This window comes from Emys orbicularis, chromosome 10 (genome assembly GCF_028017835.1).
Source record: "Emys orbicularis isolate rEmyOrb1 chromosome 10, rEmyOrb1.hap1, whole genome shotgun sequence".
NCBI classification, from domain to species: domain Eukaryota; kingdom Metazoa; phylum Chordata; order Testudines; family Emydidae; genus Emys; species Emys orbicularis.
The window spans coordinates 74,425,591-74,447,380 of record NC_088692.1 but is presented as its reverse complement, the minus strand read 5'-3'; the positions used below and the strand labels follow the sequence as shown (position 1 = coordinate 74,447,380).

The 21,790-nt window shown below is 42.5% G+C and overlaps 1 protein-coding gene across 1 annotated transcript in view; it reads left to right on the top strand.

Annotated features, from left to right (window-relative positions):
- The window catches only part of CEMIP (cell migration inducing hyaluronidase 1), a 63,417-nt gene that overhangs the window by 25,428 nt on the left and 16,199 nt on the right, over positions 1 to 21,790 (top strand). The window contains exons 11-18 of the mRNA XM_065412255.1: positions 4,714 to 4,889; positions 5,667 to 5,876; positions 12,665 to 12,870; positions 14,583 to 14,652; positions 15,533 to 15,661; positions 16,938 to 17,023; positions 19,503 to 19,634; positions 21,687 to 21,722. Coding sequence (XP_065268327.1) covers positions 4,714 to 4,889; positions 5,667 to 5,876; positions 12,665 to 12,870; positions 14,583 to 14,652; positions 15,533 to 15,661; positions 16,938 to 17,023; positions 19,503 to 19,634; positions 21,687 to 21,722 — 1,045 coding nt within the window. The remainder of the gene's footprint in view (positions 1 to 4,713; positions 4,890 to 5,666; positions 5,877 to 12,664; positions 12,871 to 14,582; positions 14,653 to 15,532; positions 15,662 to 16,937; positions 17,024 to 19,502; positions 19,635 to 21,686; positions 21,723 to 21,790) is intronic.

The window sequence follows — 21,790 nt, the reverse complement described above, 5'->3', positions numbered from 1 at the left end:
GGCTAACGTGTGCTACTGCTTCCCGCTACTTGTGCTAACACAGCTACGTTACTGTTTTTAGCACTCTAGCTCCATGAGCGCTAACAAGCGAATGTCTGCTTGAGCTGGAAATCGCACCCCTTGCTCCAAGTGTAGACATAGCTTAAAAGATGTAGCAAAAGCTCCTTGGAGAAAGGCTGATCCAAAGCCCATTGTAATCAATGGGAGCGGTTCCGTTGACTTCAGTGTGGCTTTGGATCAGGCCCAGGATATGTGCAAGATTAAACATAAAAAGAACCCCAAATATTTTGTTTGAGAGAAGAAACAGCCAGGAGCATCCTTGAGAAATAAAATCTCTGGGAGGGCGTAGAATGCAGATCTAGAGGAAATCCATTTTTAATATTGTTCTGAAATAAATGACAATTCTTTTACATCTGGATGATGACAAAGAGTGGTAAGAAGTGTGGAAAGGCTTTCAGCCACATTAGATAGAACAGACTGTAGCTAATGTTGTGGTTGTACGTACTTTGCTTGAATGCTAGAAAAAGGAATAATTTTAAATATTCCATGGTGCTAATGGGGTCGGGGTCCCAAAAAACTGAAAAGCAGGGAGACTCTCTCTCTTTTTGTAATCTAAGGGGGGTAAAAAAAGAAATCTATGAACATGAATTTAATTTGAATATTGGTTAATTTAAATAGCCCAAAATGGAAATATGTACATCAGTGAAGTACATATTTTACAGATAGAGAGGTTGATGGAGAGACAACCAAATGGAAAAAACAGGCAGACAGATTAGTTAGAAACACTGCATCCTCAGACAGTGTTTATCAGATTAAGGGTACAATTTTCAAAAGCACCTACGTGAATTAGGAGCCAAAAATCCCATTTTCAAAAATGACTTAGGGCCAGATTGTCAATAATATGTAGGCCCCTAAAGATCCCATTGGGAGTTAGCTGCCTAGGTGCTTTTGAAAATCCCACTAGGTGCCTAAAATTACATTCCTAAATCTGATCCCCAGGTTCCTTCTGGTTTTGATTAGAACCCAGGATCAAAGCTTGAGGGTTACGTTCTGATACGAAGCTCTGAATATGAACCTCCATAGAATTTAGAGTGGTTCTGATTTGCCGTTCTATTTTGCCTTCTGTCTGGCCCTGGTTCAGCAAGCCATCCCTGTTCACCAAAGCACATGCTTACCTTTAAGAACATGCTTAAATCCTATCGACTTGAATGGAATTTAAGCACATACTTAATTTTAAGTGTGTGATTAATTGCTTTGCTGAGTAGGGATGGACTTCAGCAGCTGCTTTGCCAAACCAGGGCCTCCGTTAGATAGACACACAGGGTAAAGTGATTTATTTCTGTGTATATTTGTATTTTGTTAGTTTAATTCTCTAGTGTGATGGCACATGATAAATCAAGCAAGTTTTTTATTCTGCCACACTGGCCCTGCAATGTGGCTAACCACATCGCTCTGGTTATGTAAAGAAGGCTCAGCTGCTGACTGCTATTGGTGGCAGCCGTCTAGCTGATACTTGACATCCCTCTGTGAGTGATGCCAGCAATACGGAGCCCATGAAAACTGATTGTAAACTGCTTTGCATCTGGCTTCGCTAATTTTTGGACAATCACAAAAATAGCTCTCGTGTTCAAACAATAAAGGCTATGCTACAATATTCGAAGCAGCAAAGTTCTCTTTCTTCTGACCAAACCACTATGGAACTGGTTTGCAAGTCACTGACGCTGGGCTTTCAGACAGCAGGTGTCCCAAATGTCTCTTGTCAGCAATCTGCCTACCTCCAGCTAGCAACTCTCAGCATGCCGGCTGTAAGCAACAACTTAATTTCAAACTCAATTTACAGTGCTACAGAGTGAGACCTTCCTGTCTCCTTGTGAACTCTCGAGCAGATTTCTTTCACATCTGTCTCTGAATGTGCCCCATGAGCTGCGTGTGCATGCCAAGTGTTTAATGGGAACCAGCAGTAAAGCCCACATGCTCATGGCTATGCCTGGCTTTGTTTTCCACATGGAATTTACAGTACATGAGGACTTCGGAGCAGTAGTCTCTTCCAAGAAGCATGCCCACCTTTTCTGCAGTATGGCCCTACTATTACATTGTTAAAGGGGAGTTTGAAGTTCTGGCTGCTGTTACAAGAGGTGGTTTGTTGTTTTTTGAAACAGCCCATTAAAGGCACCATTTTAGAACTAGTATGTGAAATACACTTTTACATTTTTAAAAAAAAAGATGCAAGGCAATTTTCTTATCTCACATCAAGCTAAGTGAGCAAAAGCATACACTCAACAAAGTTATATTTAGAAGTTGGTTAGTGAATATTTAACATTCTTGTCAGTGCTTAAATTTTGTGCATGTCTGTGCTGGTATTAAATACATGCAATCATGACATTTATGCCAGAGCTCAACACTCACAAATAATAAAACTGTCTCTTTTAATTGCAATACTGCAAATCCAAGAGCTGTTTTTCAAAATCAGATGTTCTTATGATTATCTGAACTTCCCTTTGTGTTTCACTAAGTAAGGGAGAGGCCAATGATGGGAGATAACTGAAAATAACATTCAAGAAAACAGCCCTACTATTGGGTAGGCTCCCTTGATTTGCAGTGTCTCAACCATCCACCATAGAGTCTCCTTGTGCAGGGGCCAGTGACAGGTCTGTGCATTGACTGATGTGCACAAACAAGGGCACTAACACCCCTTTTCAGTTAGGGTCTGTCTGTTCCAGTTGAGTGATCTTGTGAGCCTAGTGGGTCCCAGACTGATCATATGCAAAAAACCACTCGCCCCATAGCCTTGTGACAACACAAGAGAACTGAGGCCAGAGTCCAAGCTTGGGCCCTTACTTCTGCTCTATATAGTCTGGGAACACTAGAAGCAGCATGTTCATCACATGGGTGGGGGAATTACCTTAGTTTCTCTAGCAATCCTTCCAGCTGACTCAAGGAGCATTACAAATGGGCTATTCTGTTCCACCTGTAGGCCTACCACTATGATGCAGATTTGAAGCGGGAAGGGGTAATGACTGAAGGGTGATAGGGTTAACGACTGATATGAGTAACATCCCATCAAATAATTCGTCCCTATCAGTGTTCGTCTACACTTCCTTTTTCCTCTGAACAGCGTGTAGTTGGTCCCATTCTTCATTAGAAGATGAATAAAGTACTAGACACAGTGGGTAAAAGAGATGCCCTTCTTCTGATAATCAGGAAGCCTGTCCTGTGTCTGTCACTGTAATGCTTCTATGTAATAGCTTAGCACTTTTCATCCAAGGATTTCAAGGTGCTTTACAGATGGAGAAACTGAGGCAGAGAGAAATGCAAGTAATTTAGCCAGTGTCAGAGCCAGAAAAGAATGTCGCTTTCCTGGCTCCCAACACAGTGCCTTATCCCCTAAACCATGTTACCTTCCACTGGAAGGCCAAAGGAGGATAACCTGTATCAAACTGATGTCTCTTTATCTTTACGATCAAGTGAGAACATCATGTTTCATTTAAAAAGAGGCCATGTCCATTTTTTTTAAAACCCCTCTTCCCGCATGATGTGCCTCTCAGAGATCTCTCAACATCAAGCCTGCCCTTTGTTTCTAATAACTGCTGTGTAGGTCTCTGCTGAAATGAAATACATGCCAGTGTAACATTCTTTATAGCACAGTGTTTACTTAGCGAGTTTATTACCTATTTTTACTGGAATAATGTGAAATGTAGGCAGTCAAATAAGCCTTTCCTGCTTCTTTTTCTTCAAGCGAGCCGAGCCAGGAAGGAGGAGTGCATCATGCATATGTTTTAATGAAATTACAGTGCTGAGATTATTTTGCTTTCTTGTTGTTCATGCTGGCTGGAATTCACCCCCTTCTAGCCAACCCACGCAAAGTCTTTCATTCCTTGGACCCTCAAGGTAGTTAGGTGCAGCATGGCCCGGCAGGGGGGCCACTGCACTTCTGCCTGCAGAGCTCCCCACCAGTTTGGACTGAGCTGGCGCAGAAGGAAGCATTGAGTGTGCACTGAGGGAGGGGCCAGTGGTTCAGCATTTACAGGGGTCAAGTGGCTTGGAAACCACCTGTGGGTTCTTCTAGCCCATCCGCTGAATTAGCAACTGGGATGGGTCACACGCTGCAGTTTATTCAGGATTTCTGCACAGAGTGGCCCAATCTGCTCCTGATGAAGGTAGCAGCAAAGTACCTACTGGTTTCTGTGGGATTTGACCAGCAGTGACCCATGAGCCATGGCATACACCCAGAGTCTTTCCCAGTGTCCCATAATTATAGATACAACTATGAAAAATTAATTCTGGGCTGATATAGTGGGAGGATTCCCAGTGTTCAATAGCTCTGACACCTCATCACTTGCAGCTAAACTTTTCCCGATGCGTCAGGCTACAGTACAAACCTAGTTGTGTTCCAGGCAGTGTAAAAATTCTTCTTTTTAGGTTACTGTATAGTCTCTTTTAAAGGTGGAGAAACTGGACACAGTTAACAGCAGCTGTTACTTTAGGGCCTACCAAAGTGACCCAAACAAACCCCACAAATCCTACATCCTCTGTAGAGGATATCTCCGTCGGACTGTGTGACTCTTGTGCTCTGGGCTTCCCCAGCCTTGAGGTGCCTGCCAACAGATTTTTGTGGACTCAGGTGCTTAGTTCATTACCCCCACCAGCAGTAAGAGTCAGCTGGTATATGCGGTGTTTACAGAATAAACATGGAAATGCATCTTGTTCCCTTAGGGAGAGCAACCTACCTTCACATAGGAGAAGTGATCGACGGAGTGGACATGAGGGCGGAAGTAGGGCTGCTAAGCCAAAACATAGTGGTGATGGGAGAGATGGAGAGGCAATGCTATGACTATAGCAATGGTTTATGCACCTTCTTTGATTTTGACACCTTTGGGGGACACATCAAGGTATTGTATAAGTCCTTTACTGATACCCTTCTACACAGAACCAAACATGCACCTAGTAAGGGGGCCATGACATGGCAGGGAATGTCCTGTGAGTGGAGGCCATAAACAAGCCCTTCCTAGAGTAGACCATAGATTCAACTCCTGCTTCTCTTTTCTTTGCAGGGCTCACCACACCCCTTCAAACATTACCTTGCCAGACTGGCTGGGGTTCAGCACTCACAGGTTGCAGAGTTTGGATCCAAAATCCAACTTCCCTAGGGTTTGGTGGTGCTCAGATCTGGGGCTTCAGTTCAAACCCATCTCCCCTTAAACCTATCACAATTGCTTTATGAAAAGCATTACATGCAAACAGGTTTGCCAGAGTTTGCAAATTAGGAAGCATCTGCTGTGCAATGGTTTATGATTACTCCAAATTCTACCCCTGCTATCAACCATCATAGTCTAAGACTTGCTCTGCCTGACTAATATGAAACAGAGAGACCAGGGGGGTGAGGTAATATCTTTTATTGGACCAACTTCCACTGGGGAGAGTGACAAGCTTTCAAGCTTACACAGTGCTTGAAGAAGAGGTCTGTATAAGCTCGAAAGCTTGTCTCTCAACCCAACAGAAGTTGGTCCAATAAATGATATTACCTCACCACCACCACCACCCCCTTGTCTCTCTAGTATCCTGGGACAGACACAGCTACAACAACACTGCATGCAACAGTGAATAATATGAAACAAGCTGCCAGATGTTCCTACTGCCACTTGACTAGTGTTTTGTTTGTTCTGCAGATTGGTCTTGGTTTTAAAGCTGCCCATATTGAAGGTTTAGAATTGAAACATATGGGCCAGCAGAGAATGGGACACTATCCAATTCACTTCCACTTGGCTGGAGATGTGGATGAGAAGGGAGGCTACCACCCTCCATCCTATGTGAAGGGTGTCTCCATTCACCACACCTTCTCACGCTGTGTCACAGTCCACGGCTCCAATGGCTTGCTGGTAAGAAACAGTGGTTTGATGACTGCCTTCCTGATCAAGATGTCATTTGATTCCCAGCCCAATTGCTGTCCCTAATAACATGAAAATGATACTCAGGCCCCTGAAACAAGTCTCATTACTGATAGAATTGTAGAGTTAGACCAAATGCTCTTCTCTTTTGCCCTGGATTTATTGAGTGATATTAATATGAATATATTTCAACATGTGTCTAAAACACAAATCCAACATAAGAATGCAAAACCAGGGGCCAAATTTTATACATGACTCAGAGCTGACAGGGCTTTCAAATGCCACTGTATTCAGAGATTCCTGCAGACAATCCCATCTACAACTGGTTGTTGAATCTATCTATAAACAAATAGTTTACTGTTAAAGAAGATAATCACTAGATCTAAGGTTACTTTAATTTGCTAATAAGGATTTTTGTTTGAAATTCCCATTCACAACATAAGCAGTCAGAGACCTCTGATTTAACAGAGCTGTTTGTCAGAACACTAAGGTGATCCTGTAGGTTTCCTATAGTACAACATCTATTTATCAGGTAAGTTACAGCACAGGAGAGCGCATGTAATGACCGCAGCAGCAGCAAACTCCCTGCGCCCCTGGGCAATCACTCTACTTCAGAGTAAAGAACACAATGAAAAACATTCTCACATTTTCATAAGACTCCATCAGTGCTGCTTTCCTGGGGCATGAACAGTACACGGACTGCAGCTGAGTTTAATTCAAAAAGGCTTTGATCAGCAAATGCACACCTTCTGTATCACTGTTATGCTAGCTTTAAGGGCTTTGTCATGGAGCACTGTTTGTCGTCTTAGTGCCTTCTCAAATAGAAGCAGGTTCTGTTGATCACATTTACCTTTAGTGTGTTCCTCAACTTTAACTTTATGTTGTTTTTAAGATTATTTTGAAAGCCACGCACGTTAGAAATTAGAGCTAGGACCCCATGTCCGCTCCACCCGACTGCTTGTGGATATCTTGGCCCAAGGCCAAAAAGTACAATTTGGATGTTAGTACTGAAACCATATAACCAACCACCATATACATTGATTTTGTAAATGTGAGAGAGAGAAACCTTGGCCCCACATTCAGAAAAGGTTCAGAAATGTGTTTTGAAAGCAGAGCTTTTAAAGGCATGTAACAAACATCAGGACTGACTTCTCAGCTTTTCCCAAGCATCAATCCAAAACAGTGGCCTCGACATGCCTGTTAGTTCCTCGGGAATCCCACATTTTTCCTGTGTTGGCACCACATGTGAAAAAAAGAATCCGAGCCAATATACAAAAGTGTTTTTAACAGGTCTCTAACCAGCCAAGCTCTCAACCCTGGGCATAAGAGATCAGTGTTTTAACATGAGACCACCAGCATGCCATGCCACTGGCTGTTTCAAATGATGGTCATTGAGCACTAGGAATTCTCCCAGTATATCACTGGTATTTTAAAAACACCTGCACTAACTTTTCATTGAACCATTGTAAAAGCTTGCACTGTTCAAGCTCAACATTTTTCACCCCTCATTTTGTTTTCAACAGGATCCTAAAATCTGCTGTAGACTTGGTTTCTGAAAAATCTTTACCTTATCTACATTTTATTAGACATCCAAGGTGTATAGCTGCTTTCCAATTTAAAGCCATCCATGTAGCAGCACTAAGAATGTAACTAACACACAGCCTGGAAGAAGAGAATTACCAGGAGTCTGTTTGTCAAGTAACGAGAAGGTTCCTAATAATGGCACCATAAACACATCCTCTAGCTATGTGGTGGTTGCACAGCTGTTGATTAGCAGAGGGATGACTAAAACCTCAGCTCTGATTCTAATTTTAAACCCTGTGTCTCTATTGACTGATGCTTGTTCTTACTGCCAAACCAAATACCCAGAGAGTGGCATTTCACGGGTCAGCTGGGTGGATTTATATTGGGTATTTGGAAATTTGCAGTCCCTTGTGCCTGTTCCAAATAAAAACCATATCATTGTGACTAGGAAATACTGTAAGGATCCCTGTTCTCAGGCTTTTCCAGCCAAGACAGCGATGATGAAATTCAGACAGGCTGATGTGATTGAAGAAAACTGCTTAATTCTGGTGTTGTTACTCAACAACTGTGATTCTTTTAGGGGCCTTGGAGTTTGTTCCATGGCAAGTTATTTAAAAGAAACCTCCACTAAAAGAGAAATGCAACTATACAAAAAACCTACATTGATCATTTAATCTGTTTATTGTTTTACTTTTAAAAATGTATAATTTACTAATCTACTCATTACCTCCAAAAAATTGATTTTGCACATTTTATTTCAGTCGCATGTTTGTTGCCCTCTGTTGAAATGAAATGCCCCATGAAAGAAATCCCACGCTGTGCAGTCTAGCTGTTTGTCCCGTTGCAGCACAAAAGAGGATTTCTAAAAGTTTGATAAACTACACAGATGTAGTTCATTTCAATTAAAAATGCATTCAATCTTATTACCCTATAATTGGACGTATGCCCCGAGCAATTCCTCCTCAGCTGATCCTGCAGCGCTCTCTTCTGCTATGAAATCTAGTTTTCTTTCCCCTTGAGATACTACCTGAAGTCACAAAAACACAGCCAAATCTCCAACGAGGAAAGTACCGTTGTTATTACCTGCACTTCTAAGATGGTCTTCACTGTAGTATCTGGGCACCATTTATTTAAGTTAGCTAAATTATAGAAGAGAAAATCAGGAAACAGTAATCTCCTGCCCGCTTCTCCTCACATATCATTCAGTGCCTCTGTGAGCAGATAGATCCAAGGCATAACCTGCCAGGAGACCAGTTGCCTTGGTGATCTTTGAGTGAACTAGCCTCGCAGTAGACACACACAAAAAATTTGCTGGAATATTAGGCCTCAAACCAGCAAAGCACTTGATCAGATGATTACATTTAGGTATGTGAGTGGTCCCATTGACTTCCAGTATTTCCATTGGTTTCAATGGGACAGCTCACAGGCCTAGAGTTAAGGGCTTGCTTAATGCTTTGGTGAATGAGGGGGGAGGCACTTGGGTATTTTGTAACAGTTAAGTCATTGTTAAAGCAGCTTGGAAATTTCCATGCAGACTCTTCACTGGGCTCTCAGGTTACTAGTGTCACAAATTATTTTGCTTTTAGCACCCTTGGCAGCAGGCTCAGAAATGTCAACGCTATAAAAGATTAGAAATAAAAAATAAACACATGTCACTGTTTGCTCCTGGTGGCAGAGTCCTCTTCCTGTGCATTTACACACTGATGCTGAAAGCCTGTCTCTGGACAATCAATAAATAGCTGTGGCTGGCTCGAACCAAACATGTTCTACGCTTGTCCATAAGCATATGTTCACTTTAAGGGCATGGATGGCCTTTCTCAAACCAAACGGGTTGAAATGGCCTTGTTGCCGTAATTACGTAATCGAAACTGTCCAGGATTGCTGCAATACGCTGGCCAACTTTCCCTCTCCATTATACCACTGCAACCCCATTGATCAAATTCTGCTGCTACTTACATCCTGGTCAGAGCCACTGAACTGGCCCATAGTGTGCAGGCTGAAATGGAAGCTGTTATCAAGGATGCACATTAAATGAAGGCTGATAAACTGTCTGGCAGAACTCGAGAGAGCTGTGCTGCTGGGGATAAGCGGCAGTGTTATCTAACTGCTATAGTGATATCTGATGTCAGTAATCCAACTGCGCTTCATGGCAATTGCTTTATTTAAAAGGGCACTGTCAAATCTAGCCATAAATTACACTTAAAATAAGCGTATAGACTAATTGTAAGGTTTTTGTGAAATTTAATTTCCCCCCAATGCATTTTTTTTAACAAATAAACCTTGTCCAGCAGTTCCCAAACTTTTCAGCACTGTGCTAGTGCATGAGAATCTGAAAATGAAACAGTTCCACATTTGTCAGTTTCCAGTCTGAGTCATCTCAGGGGCCAGAAATAGGAAACGTAATTAATCAATTAAAGGGTGACGTGTAAATCAGTGTAGCTACTTTGACTTCAGTGGAGCTATTCTGACTTACACCAGCTGAGGATCTGGCCCCAGAGCCACAATCCTACATTAGGATATCTGCCAAAGGAGATGATACAGTACAGCATTCCAGCCTATGCCAATATATTGGCTTCCCTCTTACAATACTAGCAGATGTTTACCTCTGCAATGGTACTGAACCTATACAGGTTTCAGAGTGATAGATGAAAAGTCCTTGTGGCACCTTAGAGACAAACAAATTTTTAGTCTCTAAGGTACCCCAAGGACTCCTCATTGTTTTTGCTGAACCTATACAGGGATTTGTTGTTCCCTAGCCATGTTCTAAGTAATACGTCCGTTTTTCACTTTTCTGTCCTAATGTATTACACATATAGATCTAGTTCCAGAGTTCACTGGTGTGATGAATTGGTGTAGCAGGTAGCTGAGGAATTGTTTGAGAAGTCACTTGTCAGCTTTCAGCAGCTAAACACTCCAGAAACATGTGTCTCTAAAGTGTTGCCAGTGTACTCAGGAAAAATAATAGATTTACACAGCTGGTCAGTTGCAGTTTTGGCATCCCTGTGACTAAAGGCCTTGCTGATGTAAAGGTATGGTGATACTCCTCTTGAAGATAGTTAGTTAATTTTCCTGAAATGTTCTAGTATCCAATAGGTGTTTCTAATTGCAAGGCTGGCAAATTTCATGCTTTCCAAGATGGGATTATTAAAATGGCGCAGCACACTCATTTGACGCTGAAATACTGGTGGTGGTAGACTTGCTTGGCTATCTAATTGAATCGAGAGAGTTAGGAGCAAATTTCGGAGAAGTCATTTAATAGAATGTATTACACTGCATGTAATTTTAACAGCCTTTAATTTACTGTGATGATTTGTGTTCAGAGGCTTGAATATTTACACTGGACCATGGGCTATGCATAATACATGTGTTTGCACATGGCAGTGTGCAATAGATCTGGCAGGCAAAGTATTCTGTCTGAGTGTCTCTATTTAACCATTTCAAGTTCAGCCCTGGAAGTTGATTCCCCTTGGCTGAAAGCTCTGAGATAAAGACCAGAAAACACTTCAAAAGTGCCTACGTCCATTTTCAAAAGTGACCTAGGTATTTAGGAGCCCAAGTCTCATTTAAAGTCAATGGAACTTGGACTGTCAAGAGCTTCAATCAGTTCTGAAAATGGGTCTTCGGTAGAGCTGGTTGCAAAGTTTTCAACAAAACTTCTTCCTACTGGAAAAGCTGTTTTGTCTAAACCAGTGGTTCTCAAACTGGGGCCGCCGCTTGTTCAGGGAAAGCCCCTGGCGGGCTGGGCCGGTTTGTTTACCTGCCGGGTCCGCAGGTCTGGCCGATCGCAGCTCCCACTGGCCATGGTTCACCACTCCAGGCCAATGGGGGCTGCGGGAAGCGGCGCGGGCTGAGGGACGTACTGGCCACCCTTCCTGCAGCCCCCAATGGCCTGGAGCGGCGAACCACAGCCAGTGGGAGCCGCGATTGGCCGAACCTGCGGACCCGGTAGGTAAACAAATCAGCCTGGCCCGCCAGGGGCTTTCCCTACACAAGCGGTAGCCCAAGTTTGAGAACCACTGGTCTAAACCGAACTGTTTAGTGGAAATGTCTTGGTTTCCACCCAAACCTCATCAGGAAGATCTGGCTGCAGATGGCAACCCCAGAATAATCAGTAGCCCAGAGGTTAGGGTGCTCACCTGGGATGTGGGACAGCCACGTTCAAGTACCTGCTCTGAATCTGGCAAAGCAGAGACTTGAGCCTGGGTCTCCCATTCCATGCTCCAGCGTTCATTTCAGTGTCTCCTGTTTGAGCTGTTCCACTTTGTATAGACAAATGAGTATTCATTGGGCCAGGGAGAGGGGGGTACCAGGCAGAGCAGTGAATTGACATTGGATCTCCCACATCCCATGGGAGTTTTCTAATCATCTGCTGGTTCTGGAGATCTCTTGCTCTCTCCCACTGTTCACAAAGAACTTGGAAAGGTCTCAAGTTTGTTCCACATCAGAACAAAAGCCATTTCTGAAACCTCAATGTTTTCCATGAAATGGAAATATTGTTTTCCACCCAGCCCTGGTTTTAGGCTCCTAAGTCATTTAGTTGCTTCTGAAAATTTTACCTCAGATCTTCAACTGGGGTAAATCAGCACAGCTCTGTGAGAGACAATAGGGCTGCAGTGTGAACTACATGTGAACTGCAGGGTTTTCAATGGAGCTACACTGATTAACACCAGCTGGTTTGTTTCAATTTCAAGTAAAGCTCTTGTCATCAGTTGGAAAAGGGGTCAGGTCAGACCTAAAACAACTCCGCCTGTCCAGTAAACAACTAGCAGCATCTCTGATAGTCTGGAAAAATATTTTTTTTTTCACTTCAGGGGATACATTTTAGTCCATCAACCTCGCTGTTTGTGTAACTGCGCACAAAAGTGAATGAGCCCAGATGGGGCTTAAACATCTGATGTCCCCCCCCCCCCCCCATTCCCGTCTCTTCGTCTTCTCAAGCTATTTGTCTTTTATTATAATATTATCACTTGCTCGACATGCAGATTACAGCAGAGTGTAATTAGCATTTCATGTGAAATGGCAAATTCTAATTAAATCTTAAAAGCTTACACTATCACTTAGTATGTAAATTCGTTGGGACAAGGACCATCTTTATGCTCAATGTGTTTGTACAGCTCCTGATACAATAGGGTCCTGGTCTCTGACTGAGGCTCCACAGTAAAATAATAATAATTAATAGCATTATTATTATTTATTATTATCTCTAAGTGGCTGGAAAACTAAATCTGAATGCAGCTCCATTTTTCTACATGCAGATTAAGGACGTTGTGGGCTACAACACCCTGGGACACTGCTTCTTTACTGAGGATGGGCCAGAGGAACGCAACACATTTGATCACTGCCTTGGACTGCTCGTTAAACCTAGCACTCTCCTGCCATCTGACCGAGACAGTAAAATGTGCAAGATGATTACAGAAGGGGCATACCCAGGGTACATCCCCAAACCCAGGCAGGATTGCAAGTAAGCGGAAATCTTGTTTGTTTGTTTGTTTTTTCCCTCGCCTTGTAGGATTTGACTTTTTTTTTTATCCATGAAACACAGGATTGGGTGTATATAGTTAAGTACTCTGCTTTCAGGAATATGGGTCGTGTGCTCCAAAAGATAGGGTGGCTGTCTCTGCAGGATGTTTCCATGCTATTTATACATTTACACATGCAGGGTATAATTTTGCTTAGTATTTTTAGTGTAAGGTCAACTAAAGTGCTTGTTATCGCAGATATTCTTGCATGCATCCCTTTCAAAGTGCAATATGAAGACAAATGGCCCTGACTCTGCATTGCCTTGCATCTCATTTACACTCCCATTATGTGGGTATAAAATGCTGTTAAATTCAGAAAGGGACAGACTCTGCCACCTTTATTCATACTGAGTTGTACTTTATTCTGCAACTAGTCCCATACAGTGGAATTCCTTGTGGAGTAAGGGTACTACTCAGTGTAAGGAAGGGTGGTAGAATCTGTCCCAACAGTCATATTTTGCATCCTCTTGGCATATACTGTACAGGGAGTAAACTCAAACCAAAGAGTTGAATTCAATGTAGTTCAGCAAGACCTTGGAACGTGGCTATGGAATATCAAAGGTTGCCTAAGCATAGAGTCCCTACTACTAATCACTATATAAGTGAGTGCATTAAAGTTCTTAAAGCCCGTTTCTATTTGAGGCAAACTCCAAGCCCAGCCTGGCAAACCGCTGAGTGCCTCCTAGAAGGTGCTAAGCAACCTCATCTCCCATCTTGCAAGATCCAATCTTCTAATATGTCTATTCACAAAACCTCAACAGGGCAGATTTATGGGATAGAACTCGGTAGTGGTTGAAATGAAAAGCATTTTAGCCAGAGTTCTTTTTGCAGTTTATCCCATTACTCTGTAAAGACCGACTTAGATGAAGTATAGGAGAAACATGGCCAGCATGGCTGCCCTCGCTGTCTATGAACCCGCACAATCAATGCACGCATTCTGGAGCTAGGGTTTCACTGGTAACTATGGCTAGCTAACAGCAAGTTTTAGGCTTTGTGACATCAGAGGGCTAACTCTTTTCCCCCCCAGCTTCTTATTGAATTTTTAAAATAAAATTATGGGGCCAGATTCTGTCCATTTTTACACATGTTGCCTTGTACCTTACTCTGTGAATAGTCCTCTTGATTTCAGAGGGAGTATTCAGTCTAAGGATGGCTATGAGAATCTGGCCATGGACTGAGAAGCCAGTGGGGGATGGTAGTGAAGCACAGTAGCATGTGGAAAGAGCAGATGCTAGGGGATTGCTATGAAAAGCCCATAGAAACTCTTTGTCAAAACCCTGGCTAAACCAGTCTCCAGGGAACCTGGAGCCCCATTGTAGGGCTTTTCTTGTCTATGACTTGTGCAATGACACATTTACCTTATCATGAAATATAATTGACAGCTAACAGCTTCATACCAGGGTTGGGATTTCAGTAGAAATGACTCATTTAATTCCTGAGGTCTTTAAAGATAAGGCCATTTTGCTGCATCTGCAGATGATGGTGACAGCTGTGATATGATGAGAGAGAAAGAAGCCCCAGTTGCTACACCCTCTAGGCAGTAGCTTATCTGCTTTATGATCTGACCTGCCTGTACTGTATGCAATGGAATGCTAACCCCTTTGTGTGTGCTTCGGGGGTCATTTTCATGCTCTTTTTTGTTCCTGATCTGCAGTGCTGTATCCACCTTCTGGATGGCCAATCCACATAACAACCTTATAAACTGTGCAGCTGCAGGATCCGAAGTGAGTACAAAGGTTTCTTATTTGGGAAAATTCAGAACAACTGCAAAAGCCCTGCAACTTTTGGTTCTCACTGTTTCCACTGCTCAGGCATTTCTAAAAGCCATATATTGATGCAGCTAGTGCTACAAATGCAATCTCCTTTGCCTTCACCTGCCCATTTCTGGTCATTTGCTGAAGTTAGGGATTGCAGATCTGGATTACTTTTAACAACATTCCCAAACCAGAGCCTGTATAAATTAAAGACCCAACCCTCCTACTCCCATTAAGTCAATGGCAAAGCTCCTATTGACCACAATGGGAACAGGCTCAGTCCTAAACCAGTACATGAATGATATGTAGGGCTGTGACATTTAAATCCATGCTAATGATAATTCTGCAGAAACTCTAACTCAGCTCAGTTGTCTTTGTTTGTTTATTTTTAATTGAAAAAACAAACAAACTAAAGTATTTGGCCCAAAGTTTCCAAATCTCCATGCTTAAATGTAGGCACCTATATCCATTTTGGGCACCTAAATAAGTGGCCTGATTTTTCAAAGGTGCTGAGCACCTGAAGCTCTCATTGACGTAAGTAGGGTTTGTGGGTGCTCAGCACCTCTGAAAATCAGGCCAGTTTACATTTAGGTGCCTCAGTATGGATGCCGGAGGCTAATTTTAGGTGGCCTGAAAATGCTGGCCATAACTGCTTTCGTGTGTGTGTGGGGTGTGTGTGTGTGTGGGGGGGGGGGGATCTTTTGCATGTAGTTACAGAGCAATACCACCTACTGTTATGTGTCCTGAAATCTGCTGGCTTTCACCTTGCACTATTTCCTGGTAAGCCCCTGTACTAATGTAAATCTGTAAAGTTCAAGTGAAGGCTCATGCTGTGTATTCCCTTTTGCAGGAAACAGGCTTTTGGTTTGTTTTTCACCATGTGCCTACGGGCCCCTCGGAAGGAATGTATTCTCCAGGCTACACTGAGCACATTCCAATGGGAAAATTCTATAACAATCGGGCACATTCCAACTACCGAGTGAGTCTGCACGCAATGAAAACTATCTTCATGTCTAAAAACACCACTCGATTTCTCCAGCTTTCTGAGCCTGCAAGCTATTAAGTCCTGTGATTTCTGATTCACTGCAAGCAATTGCAAACTCATTTTCAGCATTTGTATCTACAAACAAAGTGGCTTGTTTGCTGGTATAATAGAATTACAGATTCTGTTTACACTGGATTCACTTTACTATTCTTGGGCTAAAGGCTAAACTTTCTCATGGGACGTTGAGAGATAAGAAGGTCTTACTTTCACTCCTTTCCACCAGGTCATCTGTCTGCTTTTGCTCTTCTAAAATGGTGCCGCTAGCTGCATCTTTTGGCAGCTTGCCTGATTATAGATCATTGCTGCCAATGTTAGCCATTGATCAAATAGCATCTGGTAGACAAAATAATATAAGCTCAGTCTAATCACTTCCTAAATCTCTTTACTTATTCAGCCCAGACATACTACCCTGGGAAACTGTACACTGAGCTTCTGAGCCTTCATATGTTACTTAATGTCTTTAGATTGCAGCACGTATTTAATTGGCTAGTGAGATGGGTTGAACAGGTGCTGGAAAACACAAGGGGCTTTTTAAGGGGCTGCAGACAGAAGGTGGTAGAGTGGACAGTCCTCCTGTTTCTCATGCCACTTGCAGAAACAGTAACCTTGAAAGTGGTCCATGCTGAAATGATGCATTATAGGACACAGCAAGTGGCTGATGCTATGACACAATTCTCAGATGCACATCTTCTAGGAGCAGCACTTCTGGGCAGGATTTCACAGCCAGGTTGCTTGAGTATCAATGGGAATGGATTTTTACTTGGCCAGGGGCTGGTATTTCAATTCATCTTCAACTGGAGTGGTAACAATTCTAATAAAATACAAATATTTTTCTGGAGAGCCATGTTATTAGCTAAAGATTCTCCAAAAGCATAAGGCACCTACCCAAGTCAGAGAGAGCTAGTGACTTTGAAGAGAGTGATGTTTTGCTTAAGTGATCAAGACAAATTTAACAAAAATTCTGGTCCTTCTCAGAAATCTTTGCCTTGTACTTTAAATGTTGCACCATCTTTCACTGGTGTTGGTCTAGGTGGTGTTTTAAATGTAGAAGGCCAGATCCTCAGCTGGGGTAAATCAGGATAATGCCTTTGACTTAAAAAAACAAACTCTTGGTGTTTTACACCAGCTTGAAGATTTGGCCCAGAAACTTAAAACGACATCATAATTTTAAAGTGTATAAATACATCACAAAGTTCCTTTTCCTCCCCAGGCTGGCATGATCATTGATAATGGAGTCAAAACCACACCAGCATCTGCTAAGGACAAAAGACCTTTCCTGACACTGATTTCTGGGAGGTAATGCATTGTCCATGGTTTGATTTAGAAAGTTATGTGTATAACGCAGTTTGAGGGCTGGATCCTGCTCCCCCTGAAGTCAATGGGAATTTCTTCATTGTTGTCAGTAGGTGTTGTATAAAGTTCCTAATGAGCAAAAGGCTTCACTTTCTCCTTGCCGTCGATGGGGTGTGGCCTACCTGTACCATTGCAGTCTGACACTCTCTCCATGAATCTCATTGGTGGGTTTGGTACTTCCCACACAGCCAGGTACAACCACAGTAGTTGATTTTACAAGATAGCTGGTGAGGAGTGTAAGCTCAGCCCATTAGGGTAATTGTTTTAAAACCCCTGACAATACCTCAGAATTCTACCGAGAACTGTTCTACACTAGAAAGTTACGTCAACCGAGTTACGTCGCTCAGGGATGTGAAAAAATCATGGCCCTTGAGAGAGAGAGAGAGAGAGAGAGAGAGAGAGAGTTAAGCTCACCTAAACCCCAGTGTATACAGTGCTAGGTCTACGGAATAATTCTTGGTCGACCTAACTACCGCCTCTCAGAGAGGTGGATTTACTATAGCGACAGAAGAACCCCTTCCATTGCTGCAGTAAGCATCTACAGCAGAGAGTTTGATGTTGCCTCTTCATATACCAGAATATGTGCCTTGGAAAACTGGCTATGGCATATATGCACAGTAGCTGATTCCAAAAAGTTTGTGCCTTCCAATTTGAAGGCTGGAATGAGCCCTAAAAGCTTAGCAATTAAAGAGTGTTGCTGAATGACAGTCAGACTTCCTGGGGCAGATTCTGTGTTCCGTAGAACTGTTGTAAATTGAGAATAACTCCATAGACTTCATATTCTGCTTTCAGTTAGAGAAGTATAAATCCATGCTAACTCCCACTTCCAAGAGAGTTATTCCAGACATACACTGTTGTAAATGAGACAGAATCCATCCCAAAGTGAATGTTTGTTAGTGTCTAGTGAATTCACCAGGATCTGTGCTTTCACCGTGAATACCAAGTGACTTCATAATGATGAAGCTGGCAAAGTGATGTTCATTTGCTGGAACCTTATGATCATTATGCTCAATTTAGGTTGATGTGATGGCTTATTAAGTGAAATAAAATGCTGTTGAAAATCTGTGAATGATTTGACAGCCTGGCCTCACTCCACATTTCTGACCCATGAATTTTAATCTTGGTGCTGCCCATTGCTGGCACTGACGTGGATGCCAGTCTGTCAGGTTTTTCTAAACTGCATTGTATTTGACAGAAGACACTTAGGGCTTGTCTACATTACCCGCTGGATCTATGGGCAGTGATCGATCCAGCGGGGGTTGATTTATCGTGTCTAGTCTAGACACGATAAATCAACCGCCGAGCGCTCCGGCACTCCACTCAACTCCGGTACTCCACCAGGGCAAGAGGCGCAGGCAGAGTCGACGGGAGAGCGTAAGTCGATCTAAGTACGTCGACTTCAGCTACATTATTCACGTAGCGGAAGTTGCATAACTTAAATCGATACCCACCCCCAGTGTAGACCAGGCCTTAGTAATGATAAGGATAGCTGCCCCCGAAGAGCAGGAATAAATGACACCCCAACATGCAGTGTAGTTCTAGCCGTGTCGGTCCCAGGATATTAGAGAGACAAGGTGGTTGAGGTAATGTATTTTATTGGACCAACTTCTGTTGGTGAGAGAGACGAGCTTTCGAGCTACACAGAGGTTGGTACAATAAAAGATATTACCTTACCCACCTTGTCACCCAACTTAACATCTTTCTATCTGGGCTTGCAAAGTGCTGTCACCCAAGTGCAGGCTGACAGATAACTGTGGAAATGCTTTACTGCCGTTTCCATTTATCTCTGCCTTTTTCCTCCATGACTCACCAGACCATCATTTCATCATGTGTGAGAGCCTGTGAGCTAATAAATCTCATTATTAGTGGCCTGGGTGACATATGGTAGGGGCAGCAAAGAAGATGTCATCATGGTCTCCTCAAAATGCTTTCACTTTTATACCATCTTTGCTTTTCCACACAATGCGCAGTTAGCCTGCGGAACTCACTGCCACAATATATCCATGTGGCCAAGAGTTGAGCAGGATTAAAAGAAAAGAATTGGACATTTGTATAGCTAATAAGAATCTCCAGAGTTATAGTAGGGAGGATTTTAAATAACCCCAAGAGTTTTAGAAAGGATACAGTGTCATGCTTCGGGACATAAACTAACATTTAACTAAAGGAAGAAACTTTTCCTGGGACGGGTTATTTCACGACTGACTATTGGAGCTTTTCTCGCCCATTCCTGGTAGCTGGTACTGGCCACTGTCAGAAAGAGGCTACAGGACTGGATGGTCCATAGGTCTGATCCAGCCTGGCAATTCCTGTGTTTAGCAGAAATAATCCCACCAAATGTTTAACAAGTCAATACAGCAGTCGAATCTCACTGGGGTAGACTGCCTTCCACTGACAACAGTTTCTGCTCTTCTTGTGTTTACAGATATAGTCCACACAAAGATGCTGACCCTTTGAAGCCTAGGGAACCTGCAATAATTGAGCACTTTATTGCGTACAAGAACCAGGAACATGGGGCCTGGCTGAGGGGTGGAGACGTATGGCTGGATGACTGCCAGTGAGTTTTGCCTTATTTCAACCCTAGGAGTTCAACTCCGTGTTTATGGCAAGCATAGTTGTGGTTAGACTATTTATATCGCTTTGCACCTTGCATATGGTCATGATTAAAATAAAAATGAAACATTAAGAAAACACAGGCATTATTTTACACAAACAAAACCTGTTTTGTCCGAAGTGAAGAGTCTGCTGAATTGTTTTTGAGTGTGATTTTGTACAGATTTTCAAAGCAGCAGCAAAAATTGGCTCAAATAAACCATTCTATATGAAAAATGAAGTGCTTAAAATAAACAAAATAAATCATAAGCCTAACCAGCCTCCCCGGCTAAGCTTGGGTCATGGTTCAGTTTTATGTGGTTCAGCGTTGTGCTGAATAAGCCAGTACCAAGGAAGCAGACACAAAACTATGCATCACGATAGGGAGGGAGAGGAATTGGGAAAATGCACATTGTACGCCCTTTGAAAGCAGTTTCCTGTGCTGCTCAGAACAGACTCTCTTTGCACTTGGGAACGGATGATCTTCTTCAATTTCTGCTTCTGATCCAGTATCTTGATAGCAACCTCAATTAACCAAGGCAAAAAAGTAAAAAGCTAGTTTACAGGGTACATTGCACTATACTAGTACAATTGTCTGCCCGTATGCGGTATCCAGTTGCCTGCAAAAACTGCCTTACCTTAGAATAATCCAAGCCTTTTAAAGAGACCACTGGCTATAAACTGGCCTTAGTGACTCCGTGAGACCGGCAAGAATTAAAGTAGGTCAGAATGGACAGAAACATAATATCAAGTCTTCTTATTTGTCCTTCTTATGGACTATGTTAGCCAAAAATGTTTAACATTCCTGCCTTTTCAGATTAGTTGCATGTTATTTTGACATTTGCAATCTTTGCTGAAATAGCATAGTTTCTAAATACTGCACGAGTTTCTCCATCTTATCAGTTTTTGGCAGTGTCCTTTGGAGTGCATCTGAGGCTGCAGCCATAATCACACAGTTAATTTTCATTTCTATTGCTACAGTAAGACCTATGTATTACATTAACAAAGCAAATGTTAATGTGGCATGCAGTACATGAACATTTCCTGGGGCTGTAAGAATAATACATGAAAAGTAGGTAGCATGTAATATGCTACCACCTACTGACTGAATCAAGGAGATTGTTTTTATTCTGTTCCCAGCTTTACACTGATTTTTGTCTTGTGCATGACGGTTTAAATTCTAGCACCAAGTTGTAACGGTGATGCTTGTGTCAGTATACAATAGAGATGGGCTCACACTATAACATTAATCTCTGTATCTGGATTCTAATGTCCTCCAAGTTCGGGGGGCGTTTGGAACTGGCATTCTGGTTTGGCCCATTATAAAAATAGGAATCATTTGTAAAATTAAGATCCAGGTCCAGATTCGGAGTTTGAATCTCACCAAAGCTCAGTAGCATTTTGATCCAAAGTTTTGATTCAGGTCTCTCTCCAATCTGTATCTGATCACTGATGAAACAGAAGTCAGAACCTTCTACCCCCTGTTAAGCTACTGCATAGAAAGGCTATGTGACTTGAGTAATAAACACAGAGGTGCATAAGGGGGAAATGTGTGTAGGGCAGAGGATTATTACATAACAGAAAATAGTCTGAGAGAGACAAACTGGACTTCTTTAAATAACTTTGAAAGGGTCATGGTAGTCAGAGATGGGGCTGGGGGGGAAGACTGATCGGTATCCAATAAGTAAATCCTTCCCCCTGCAATGGCAGGATATAATCCCAGTTAAAGATCTATCAAACTACCACTACACTTGATCTATACACCTTAGGAGCCCTGCTATAAAACCTTTTTTCACAAACTGGAATATGAACAAAATTGCTAAAGCTTTTAGTTCGCCCCACCCTCCCACTTAACATAAGGGAGCTTAATTTTGTTAATTAACCCCAGCCCTCCTTGTTCATATTAAAACCCTTACTGGTTTGGATATCTCAATTTGGCATTGCCTACCTTTGGGAAGAACGAAGGCTCTGTATCATTGTGTGTGAAGCATCTTCCCTCTCTTTTCTCTCATTGCAGGTTTGCAGACAATGGCATTGGCCTGACCTTGGCAAGGTAAACATTATTCATTCCTAGTTTGCCATCCCCCTACTTTGGCCTATGATTCCAAAATAGAGTTTGCC